Source organism: Salmo salar, unplaced genomic scaffold (assembly GCF_965601325.2).
Source record: "Salmo salar unplaced genomic scaffold, fSalSal1 ptg000867l, whole genome shotgun sequence".
Taxonomy (NCBI): Eukaryota; Metazoa; Chordata; class Actinopteri; order Salmoniformes; family Salmonidae; genus Salmo; species Salmo salar.
The window spans coordinates 327,272-339,573 of NW_027675530.1; the positions used below are offsets into that span (position 1 = coordinate 327,272).

At 38.6% G+C, this 12,302-nt stretch overlaps 1 protein-coding gene across 1 annotated transcript; it reads left to right on the forward strand.

Moving 5' to 3' along the window:
- The first annotated feature begins 4,418 nt into the window (after nt 1–4,418).
- Nucleotides 4,419–6,873, forward strand: LOC145877327 (uncharacterized). Its single transcript, XM_082972642.1, has 2 exons — nt 4,419–4,431; nt 5,642–6,873. The coding sequence occupies exons 1-2, from the start codon at nt 4,419–4,421 to the stop codon at nt 6,415–6,417; spliced, it is 789 nt and encodes a 262-aa protein (XP_082828768.1). The 3' UTR covers nt 6,418–6,873.
- Nucleotides 6,874–12,302: the final 5,429 nt, after the last annotated feature.

The following is a 12,302-nucleotide window of genomic DNA, read 5'->3' on the forward strand; positions in this document are numbered from 1 at the left end:
CTGGTTGAAATGAAGTGTAATGTGATGAAATACTCCACCTATCCTGTGTTTATCAGATCAATGCAGATGAAGAGCATTAGATGTTGAGATGAACCAGTGTTAGAGTATTTACATGATGCATAGGAAGTGTAGTGTACTGTTTTTTAACATTATATTTCTGTATATATGAATTAACTAGTTAAATCCTGTTTCTAGTCTATTAGTTACAATGCGTAACCATTGATGTCCCAGGACCAAGATTGGTAAACACTGTTGAAGTGTATAATTGTAATACATACATGCAGACACAGCGTCATTCAAAGACTGGAATTTGATACTCCTGGTATTGGATATGACTGAAAAATAATCTCAAAGACATTCATACCTAAACTGCACCTTTATTTGCCAAGGTAGAGTACACGATCAGTGAATATATTAAATGTACAGGCTACAATGTGGGGATCTCATGCATGGTAATAACTACATGTATATACGACTTGCACCCTTGGTTCAACATGATATTATATTCTACTCAATCCATAGGCTTCATTAATGTCATTCAGGCTGTTTTGAAGTTGATACAACTGGCTATGATAGCTGAGGTTCATAGGTTCTGAACTAATATGTATACCAAACGTTTGGGTCCATACACAGATCGGCTAGATAGCTAGCTACACATCCATAGGCATACAGGTATTTTAATCATCCACTGCACAATAAGCAAGAACATAGCTAGCTACGTTATTTCATCTATCTGCATGGCAAATATCAGCAAGGCAAGCTTACGAAATTGTACATTCAATTTACAGTAAATTCTTCAGCTAACTAGATTCTATACATCCACTGTTTCACAAAACGACGGCCTGGTTTGCTGGTTGTTTCAGGAGTCCCTAAAACAACCAGAATGACAATTTCATACTCATGTCACAACACCCATAATGCTAGTCAGCTAGCTGGCTAATGTTAGCTAGTCAGCTAGCTGGTTAATGTTAGCTAGTCAACTAGCTGGCTAATGTTAGCTAGTCAGCTAGCTGGCTAATGTTAGCTAGCTATTGTTAGCTAGTCAGCTAGCTGGATAATGTTAGCTAGTCAGCTAGTTGGTTAATGTTAGCTAGTCAGCTAGCTGGTTAATGTTAGCTAGTCAGCTAGCTGGTTAATGTTAGCTAGTCAGCTAGCTGGTTAATGTTAGCTAGTCAGCTAGCTGGTTAATGTTAGCTAGTCAGCTAGCTGGTTAATGTTAATGTTAGCTAGTCAGCTAGCTGGCTAAATCGCAATTTTCGTAAATGAACTTTACGATAAAAAAAATGCGTAATCGTTTGTCTCTACATTAACTAACATTTCTGTCAACTGTACATGTTTTTGCATGATTCGTTATGACGTTATAATCCCTTACATTTGCCTCCATCCTAGTATTTCTGTCCGCCATCTTTGATCCAGTTCAGTTCTGTGTAGGGGTACCCCTCTCTCCTAGTATTTCTGTCCACCATATTTGATCCAGTTCAGTTCTGTGTAGGGGTACCCCTCTCTCCTAGTATTTCTGTCCTCCATATTTGATCCAGTTCAGTTCTGTGTAGGGGTACCCCTCTCTCCTAGTATTTCTGTCCTCCATCTTAGATCCAGATCAGTTCTGTGTAGGGGTATCCCTCTCTCCTAGTATTTCTGTCCGCCATCTTAGATCCAGTTCAGTTCTGTGTAGGGGTACCCCTCTCTCCTAGTATTGCTGAAGAAAGTAATGAATATTTTATGACCAGCGATGTTCCTTATTCCTACCCTTTAACTTTTTGTCTGACAAATTAACATTTTACTCAACTGCGTTACCCACTCCAGTCAGCAGATGGCGGTCTGGGAATTTAACGCGATGCTGTTGGTGTGACGTATAATCTAGTGGACGGAACTCTTCTTTCAACAGCAGCAACAGTTAGTCAGACACCACGGTAGCTTGCTAGACAAAATAGCCGAACCGATAAAGATCTTTAGACGCGTTAGTGTATATTAGCCACTGTGTTTTAAACCCACTTCTGTGGTCTAGTTAGTTATCCGATTTAATTTCATATTTACGGTGTTGTTGTTATTATTCAGCTAGCGGGCTGGTTAAGTTAGCATTAGCCTAGCTAGCTAACATCTCCGACCATGCGGTCACTGAGCTACTCTCCTCCTGCTAAAGAAGAGGACATCACAGTAAAACAAGAAGTAGAGGGTGAGGCCGTTACTGTGAAAGAAGAAAAAGACGCGTTCAGAGTGAAAGAGGAGGAGGATGTTACAGTAAAAGAAGAGGAGGATGCAGTTTATGGAGTGGAAGAGGAAGAGGGGGAGATGACTGTTACATCGATAGAGGAGGAAACTGGACATCTGGGCCCGGTTTCCCAAACGCATCTTAAGGCGTCCAATGGTTCTAACGGTGAACTTAGCCATAAAATGGTTTTGAGAAACCGTTCCCTGATTAACACTAGTAAGTACTGTCTTAAATACAGAGGCACAAACTCTGCAGTTGTTGAACTGATGTGTGGTGTTAAAGCGGAAATATGCAATAGCTACATCCATATTGTGACTTTTAAATTATTAATTTATAGCCATTGATTCTTGAAGAATATAACACATGCCTCATGAGCTTAGTTCAACTGTTGTACCCCATCAGAACCCCAAATAAGCTTTTTTTTACTCCAATGTTTAGAAATGTAAACCAACACTCTATAGCCTCAACATAGTTAAAACTATAATGTTGATATCATGGATGGTCAGTCCTTGCATCCATAGGTCAGTCTATGAATTTGAGAGTAGTTACATTTCTCCAGACCCATAATCATCTTATAACCAAAACAGTGGTGGAATGACAGCTTTGTTATTGTTTGAACTGCAGATTGATGGGTTGTGTGGGTTTTTTCAACAGTAACAAAATGGCTGCCCAGAGGCTTGGTTTGGTAAACAGCTGAGGGATGGGGGAAGGAGGAGTGTAACCACTCAAATTTATTCATCCAGGATGTCATAATGATAGTTTAACCAGGTTTCTAGGCTATATAGTATATTCTAGAATTCATCCATGATGTCATAATGATAGTTTAACCAGGTTTCTAGGCTATATAGTATATTCTAGAATTCATCCATGATGTCATAATGATAGTTTAACCAGGTTTCTAGGATATATAGTATATTCTGGAATTCATCCATGATGTCATAATGATAGTTTAACCAGGTTTCTAGGATATATAGTATATTCTAGAATTCATCCATGATGTCACAATGATAGTTTAACCAGGTTTCTAGGCTATATAGTATATTCTGGAATTCATCCATGATGTCATAATGATAGTTTAACCAGGTTTCTAGGATATATAGTATATTCTATAACTGCCAGTGTAGATTTCCTTTGGAGGCAAATTATTAGAGCTGTTGATAAGTCATTGTATAATATTCAGCCAATTGTTTTTCATGTCATTACATTAAAGGCAAGACATACCTAGATTCAATTACATTCATGAATTGGTTTGAAACCTTTGTTTTAAACCCTTCTCAAAATTGGTGCCTTGCCGGATTTGTAAAAAATGGTTTGTCATGAAACTCTATTTTTTAAATGTATTTAAATGTAACCTTTATTTAACTATACAAGTCAGTTAACCTCTATGGACTAACATTAGATTATATCAGCAGAGTACCCAGCCAGAAATAATCAGACACCCATTTTTCAAGCTAGCATATAATGTCACATAAACCCAAACCACAGCTAAATGCAGCACTAACCTTTGATGATCTTCATCAGATGACACCCCTAGGACATTATGTTATACAATACATGCATGTTTTGTTCAATCAAGTTCATATTTATATATCAAAAACCAGCTTTTTACATTAGCATGTGACGTTCAGAACTAGCATAACCCCCGCAAACTTCCGGTGAATTTACTAAATTACTCACGATAAACGTTCACAAAAAACATAATTATTTTAAGAATTATAGATACAGAACTCCTCTATGCACTCGCTATGTCCGATTTTAAAATAGCTTTTCGGTGAAAGCACATTTTGCAATATTCTGAGTACATAGCCCGGCCATCACAGGCTAGCTATTTTGACACCCAGCAAGTTTAGCACTCACCAAAGTCAGATTTACTATAAGAAAAATGTTATTACCTTTGCTGTTCTTCGTCAGAATGCACTCCCAGGACTTCTACTTCAATAACAAATGTTGGTTTGGTTCAAAATAATCCATAGTTATATCCAAATAGCGGCGTTTTGTTCGTGCGTTCAAGACACTATCTGAAAGGTAAATAAGGGTCACGCGCCCGACGCGTTTCGTGACAAAAAAATTCTAAATATTCCATTACCGTACTTCGAAGCATGTCAACCGCTGTTTAAAATCAATTTTTATGCGATTTTTCTCGTAAAAAAGCGATAATATTCCGACCGGGAAACCCTGTATACGCTCAAAGAGAGAGAAAGTAAAAATGGAGTCGGCCCGTGCACGCCCCTCCATTCTCATTGTTCTCAGATCGACCACTTACTGAAGGCGCTAATGTGTTTCAGCCTGGGGCTCCAAAGCCAAGATTCAAATTTCTGGCGCCTTCTGAGAGCCTATGGGAGTGTTAGAAAATGTCACGTCATGCCAGAGATCCCCTGTTTTGGTTAGAGATGATCAAGAAGGTCATGAAATGGTCAGAGAGAGCGTTTCCTGTTTGGAATCTTCTCAGGTTTTGGCCTGACAAATGAGTTCTGTTATACTCACAGACACCATTCAAACAGTTTTAGAAACTTTGGAGTGTTTTCTATCCAAAGCTAATAATTATATGCATGTTCTAGTTTCTGGGCAGGAGTAATAATCAGATTAAATTGGGTATGTTTTTTATCCGGCCGTGCAAATACTGCCCCCTATCCCCAACAGGTTAACAACACCCAAATGGATAACGCTGTTCTTAATACTGTAGCAAACATTATATTAAGCAGGACATTCAAGCGAGCCTTACAATTATAATCCAAAGTAGTGTGAAATGTACTCATAAGCAACCTGGAAATGGAGGTTACTCCCCTGAGTTTTCCCCCATTCACATTCAGAATACATTGTGAAAAACTAAAATCTTTGCACACCATTTTTGCTCTAATCAGATATAGTACATCCATAACTATCGGTTTCCTCATTAGCAGGGAGGAGTTTCTACAATCAAATTGCATGTGCATCGCCCTCATGCCACAATTTTAGGAAACACAGAAAGGGCCCTACATTGGAGACCAATTAGTCGTCTGGCACAGTGCTTAAGAGTTTCAACAACATGAATAACTTATTTCTAGCCTACAATCATCTATGTTACTACTAATGTGAAAACAAGACAAAATATGACTGTTCTTGCTCATTTTAAGACAATTGTTAAATCATTTTAACATTCATTACAGACGTCAATTGTTGTACAACATCATGGCAACGCTGTTGGCATCACCTTTTACAGTGGATTTCCGCTGTTGTGGGCCTTTAACCATCTGTCTGACTTTGTTGTTCACACAGGAGAGAGACGTGACTATCATGGATCCTCTGGGGAGCCTCAACAACCTCATGATGCTGACAAGGCAGAGAAGAGTCTCTCCACATCAGAACACCTCAATAAACACCAGCAGAGACCCACAGGGAAGAGAACTCACTGCTGCTCTGACTGTGGGAAGAGATTCACCTCATCAACAGGCATTCAAATTCATCAGAGAATCCACACAGGAGAGAAACCCTATAGCTGTGATCAATGTGGGAAGAGTTTTACTGAGTCAGGCAAACTGAAATCACACCAGAGAACACACACAGGAGAGAAACCTTATAGCTGTGGTCAATGTGGGAAGAGTTTTACTCAGTCAAGCAACCTGATATCACACCAGAGAACACACACAGGAGAGAAACCTTATAGCTGTGGTCAATGTGGGAAGAGTTTTACTCAGTCAAGCAACCTGATATCACACCAGAGAACACACACTGGAGAGAAACCTTTTATCTGTGGTCAATGTGGTAAGAGTTTTACTACATCTGGCTCTCTGACTGAACACCAGAGAACACACACAGGAGAGAATCCTTGCTGTAATCAATGTGGGAAGAGTTTTACTACATCTAGCTATCTAGCAATACACCAGAGAACACACACAGGAGAGAAACCTTGCTGTAATCAATGTGGGAAGAGTTTTTCTACATCTGGCTATCTATCAATACACCAGAGAACACACACAGGAGAGAAACCTTGCTGTAATCAATGTGGGAAGAGTTTTTCTACATCTGGCTATCTATCAATACACCAGAGAACACACACAGGAGAGAAACCTTGCTGTAATCAATGTGGGAAGAGTTTTACTACATCTGGCTCTCTGACTCGACACCAGAGAACACACACAGGAGAGAAACTTTATAGCTGTGATCTATGTTGGAAGAGATACTCTGATAAAAGATCTCTGATCAAACATCAGAAAATACATACATGAAGGAGTTGTTTCATGACATCAATGAAAAAATGTCAATGTTTTTAACATTGTAGTAGGAGTATTTTTGGGAATTTCACAATTTAGAACCCTAAACGTTTGCCCCATTCAATTGATTTCAGCGTGATATGGATATTAGCCTTGGGAAAAATCCAGGCTCTGAATTGAAAGAGTTACTATTTATGTGATTTAACAAAAAGTACTAACAAAAAAAGAGTTGTGTTACACTTACCATGTTGGTGACCCACTTGAATCAAAATGCAACACTTCAAAATGTAGCGAGCTGTTTTCTACCAGTTGTCCTCTAACCAGGGATGTACACATTATTCCCAGATTCCGTGTGCTTTTTGAGCTGTTAGTTTTAACAGGACGTGCAACCTCATCTCCCTTCTGTCACACAAATGATTTTAGCATGATATCAATGAGTTATGACAAATAAGTGTTGTGTTCCTTTGTTTAGCGACCCCTAAATTTAAATGCATCACTCCAAAATGTAGCTGACTGTCTTCTGCAGGTTGTCCTCTAACCAGTGAGGTAAAATATATCTCCCATTTCCATGTGTTTTTTTGGGTTGTGCCAAAAACGCTATTTTGACAAGTAGCAATAAATCACTGATATCGATTAGGCGGGAAATCAGGTTGTACGTGCTGTTGAAACTAACATAACTAAAAAAACACATGGAAATGGGAGATATATTTTACCTCACTGATTAGAGGACAACCTGCAGAAGACAGTCAGCTACATTTTGGACTGATACATTTAAATTTAGGGGTCGCTAAACAAAGGAACACAACACTTATTTGTCATCACTCATCGATATCGTTTTCAATTTATCACAAACTGTTTCTGCATTTGGACTATTGATTTGGACACGTTAAAACTGTGACATTGGGGATATCCCACCTAGCAAAATGTAATTGAAACTAAGACTATGCCCGACGTACAATATAAGTTTGTTTTTAGTTGAAAAGAAAACTATTTAATTTCAATGTACTTGCAGCTTATACACATGGATGTCTATAATACATTTTATTAACAATCCTAATAAATTGAGTGCTCCAGTCAACACCTTTAGTTGCTCCACCTTGTGGGTTTTTCTTCTGTTTGCCTCTTCTTGGGCAGATTTAGTGGGTCTCATGGTGGGTGTCTTTTATGTCCCAGTTGTTGTTACTAGTCAACTTTCAGTGGACACTGAGAGCAAAACTGCAAGATTATGTTATAATACTTTTATTGCATCAAATGGTTGTTTTATGCAACAGAATAGAGGGTTCTTATAACTATTGTGTCTGTGTTCTACTGAGGATGGGCCTCTGGGAGAAAACACTGTCAGGAGATTTACAATGTCTTTTGGGTGATAAAACCTAAAGAGACCGCATTCCAGAACATGAGTTAATGTTTCTGTTCTATATGGTACCAGGGAGCGATGACCCCAGGGCCAGACCCTGGTCTCTACACAAAGAGTACTGTTTTTACAGCAGATACTGTCTGCTGAGAATTATAAGTATCTTTCATACAAATCTTAACCTTGTGACCCGTTCTATACATCTGTTGTTGGTCATGTAGGTTGAAAGGGCTATAAAAGACCTTTGTACTTTTGTCCCCTGGGTCCACCAGCCATCATTATTGTAGGGCACTCAATTGATTCACTTTATATGTGTACGTTATATTGACCTGCTCCCTTATAAGTGAATAAAGATTTAGTTTAAGAATAACTCTGACTTGTGATAAGTTTGTCTCTCCTCAATTGATATTAAAGAAAATAACAACCACATTTGGGGATGTGAATCTTGACTTGGTGACCGCTCCTGGTGACCTGGGTAAATGATGCACGAGGGATCTCAGGGAGACCACACTGCGGGAACGGGGCAAATGGACCCACCTTTGTTCTGAGAGGCAGCCAGCCGAGTGGATACCACATCTCAAATGTAGTTTTAAGAAAGAGGTGAGCGAAACAGGCAAAGTGGAGTTTTTAGAAAAGAGTGTGTATTCCTGTGTGGAGGTGTAAACAGGGCCCAGTCAGTAGGCTCTGAGGCTGTCAGCTATCTATGAACTGGATGAAAACTAGAATCTGTGTTTACTAGTTAAGACCATTTATGGTATAGTATGGTGCACCTGTAATTTTTTTAAACCTGGACACCATTTTAGAAGTATTGAAAGATGTAAATGTATGAGTTGCATTATCCTAGGAACTAACCATTAGATAGAAATGTGGAAATATTCCTGCAGGTTAAAATATTGTTGAAAAACAACTAATTGATTAGGTATGTTTGGGAATAGCATTGTGTGACTGTGGAAATGAGTCTTAAACCCGTTAGGGCTACCCCCCCACTTCTCTTAATTTCCGCCTGAAGACATACCCAAATCTAACTGTCTGTAGCTCAGGCCCAGTAGCAAGGATATGCATTTTCTTGGTTTCATTTGAGAGGAAACACTCTGAAGTTTGTGGAAATGTGAATTGAATGTAGGAGAATATAACACAATAGATCTGGTAGAAGAAAATACAAGGAAACAAACATACGTTTTCTGGTTTCTATTGTTGTTGCACCATCTTTCAACTGAAAAGGAACAGCCAAACATTCAGATAGGATGCTGGGGATCATTTCTATGCAGAATGTAAGAGGGCAACAGTATCTGAGAAAAGTTTGCTCACCACCAAAAGAAAACAACTTCCATTTCACATAATCAACTACAATGCTTCACCTTCACCAATATAAACATGGTGTCTACTGGCTTTCAACAATTAAAAACAAGAAAAAAACACGTATTTCTAAATAATAATATACAATAGTACTATTTTTTTCTCCTTTTTCTGTCTATAGAATCCTAAAACTCACTAGCTTCTAGAACTCTCGTCTTCCTAAAACTCACTAGCTTCTAGAACACTCGTCTTCCTAAAACTCACTAGCTTCTAGAACACTCGTCTTCCTAAAACTCACTAGCTTCTAGAACTCTCGTCTTCCTAGAACTCTCGTCTTCCTAAAACTCACTAGCTTCTAGAACTCTCGTCCCCTTGGAACGAGCCCAAACAAAAATCATCTCAAATACGGAAAAACATGCCGTATAACAAAACTCAAATCAAATTGTACTGCGCCGAATAGAACAGACCTAACAGTGAAATGCTGACTTACGAGCCCCTAACCAACAGTGCAGTTTCAAAAACATACAGAAAATAATAAGAGATAAAACTCATCTCCAACACGGAAAAACGTGTCAAAATAATATGTGATCCATGGTAACGCACTGGCTAAACACAAAACACAAAACTTTTTAACTGCCCACCCTTGAGACAATCAGCAACCAAGTTGTCCTCACCACAGACATGTCTGATTTCAAGAGGAAACTCCTGCAATATCCATAGTAACTTTCCACACCTCACTGCGGAGCTTCTCTCTCTTTTCAGGGTTCACTAGATAGGCATGTTGTTGGAACGGGGCCCAGTCCCCAATGTCATGCTCTAGTACATTTGGGTTGGCACATCTGAGAATGAACACAGATATTATAAAATTACATTATAAAATTATCCCTGATATTACGTCAATATAATTGTACCCAAAAATTGTCAGTTGGTTGCATAAATCATTGATTACTAAATGTTACATTAATTGTAAATATGAAATATCAAACCAAATGTACACCCCTTTGTTAATATGTATTGGCAATAATTAACTTAATGGTGAGGCATGGAATTATAAAACACGTATCTTTTGTCAGGCTGAATGTTTGAAATATGAGGTGATTTGAGTCCTGCTTCTTCAGTAGTGGAATAAAGACAATTAGTACTTGAATGTTGTCAATAAATGCTGGAGTGATGTAGGATTGTTAATACAATTGATTATAGACCAATTATTATACTGAGTCAATGTGTATAGGCTGCAAGGACGTTGAATTTAAGTTGTTTTCAAGTCAATGAAAAAAACTACATCTTCTCAACTTTCACTTTCAACTAAAACTGAATGTGTATTGGATGTTGGGCATAGTCTTATTTTCAACATCTTTTCAATTACATTTTGCTGGGTGGGATATTTTCCATGCATTTCATCATTAAGTCCTTTAGGAAATAATGTCTGGTGGGCGTGTCCAAATCAATAACCAAAATGCAGAAACAGTTTGGGATGAATTGAAAATCTAAACATAAAATGTGCTATATACACAAACATCTGCCACAATAATCATATTACTTGTATTTTTATTAAACAAGCTTCTTATAAACTGCACAAGCACCAGAAACACTGTTGTTATGACAAGTAGCAATAAATCACTGATATCGATTAGGGGGGAAATCAGGTTGTAGGTGCTGTTGAAACTAACACAACTAAAAAAACACATGGAAATGGGAGATATATTTTACCTCACTGGTTAGAGGACAACCTGCAGAAGACAGTCAGCTACATTTTGGAGTGATGCATTTAAATTTAGGGGTCGCTAAACAAAGGAACACAACACTTATTCATCGATATCATGCTAAAATCATTTGTGTGACAGGAGGGAGATGAAGTTGCACGTCCTGTTAAAACTAACAGCTCAAAAACCACACAGAATCTGGGAATAATGTGTACATCCCTGGTTAGAGGACAACTGGTAGAAAACAGCTGGCTACATTTTGAAGTGTTGCATTTTGATTCCAGTGGGTCACCAACATGGTAAGTGTAACACAACTCTTTTTTTGTTAGTCACTTTTTGTTAAATCTCATAAATAGTACTCTTCCATTTCAGAGCCTGGATTTTCCCTCTGAGGCTAATATCCATATCATGTTGAAATCAATAGAACAGGGGACAAACGTTTAGGGTTCTACATTGTGACATTATTAAAATACTCCTTCTACAATGTTAAAACATTCTACATTGTGACATTAATTCATTGATATCATGAAACAACTCCTTCATGTATGTATTTTCTGATATTTGATCAGAGATCTTTTATCAGATTATCTCTGGTCACAGCTATGAGGTTTCTCTCCTGTGTGTGTTCTCTGGTGTTGAGTCAGAGAGCCAGAATCAGCAAAACTCTTCCCACATTGATCACAGCTATAAGATTTCTCTCCTGTGTGTGTTCTCTTGTGTGATGTCAGATGGCCAGATTGACCAAATCTCTTCCCACATTGATCACAGCTATAAGGTTTCTCTCCTGTGTGTATTCTCTGGTGCACTGTCAGCTGGCCAGATCTACCAAAACTCTTCCCACATTGATCACAGCTATAGGATTTCTCTCCTGTGTGTATTCTCTGGTGCACTGTCAGATTGCTAGATTGACCAAAACTCTTCCCACATTGATCACAGCTATAAGGTTTCTCTCCTGTGTGTCTTCTCTGGTGTAATATCAGACCCCCAGACTCAGTAAAACTCTTCCCACACTGATCACAGCTATATAGTTTCTCTCCTGTGTGTGTTCTCTGTATATAGTTTCTCTCCTGTGTGTGTTCTCTGGTGTGATGTCAGATTGCTAGATTTACCAAAACTCTTCCCACATTGATCACAGCTATATGGTTTCTCTCCTGTGTGTGTTCTCTGGTGCACTGTCAGATTGCTAGATTGACCAAAACTCTTCCCACATTGATCACAGCTATAAGGTTTCTCTCCTGTGTGTCTTCTCTGGTGTAATATCAGACCCCCAGACTCAGTAAAACTCTTCCCACATTGATCACAGCTATATGGTTTCTCTCCTGTGTGTGTTCTCTGGTGCACTGTCAGATTGCTAGATTGACCAAAACTCTTCCCACATTGATCACAGCTATAAGGTTTCTCTCCTGTGTGTCTTCTCTGGTGTAATATCAGACCCCCAGACTCAGTAAAACTCTTCCCACATTGATCACAGCTATATGGTTTCTGTCCTGTGTGTGTTCTCTGGTGCACTGTCAGATTGCTAGATTGACCAAAACTCTTCCCACATT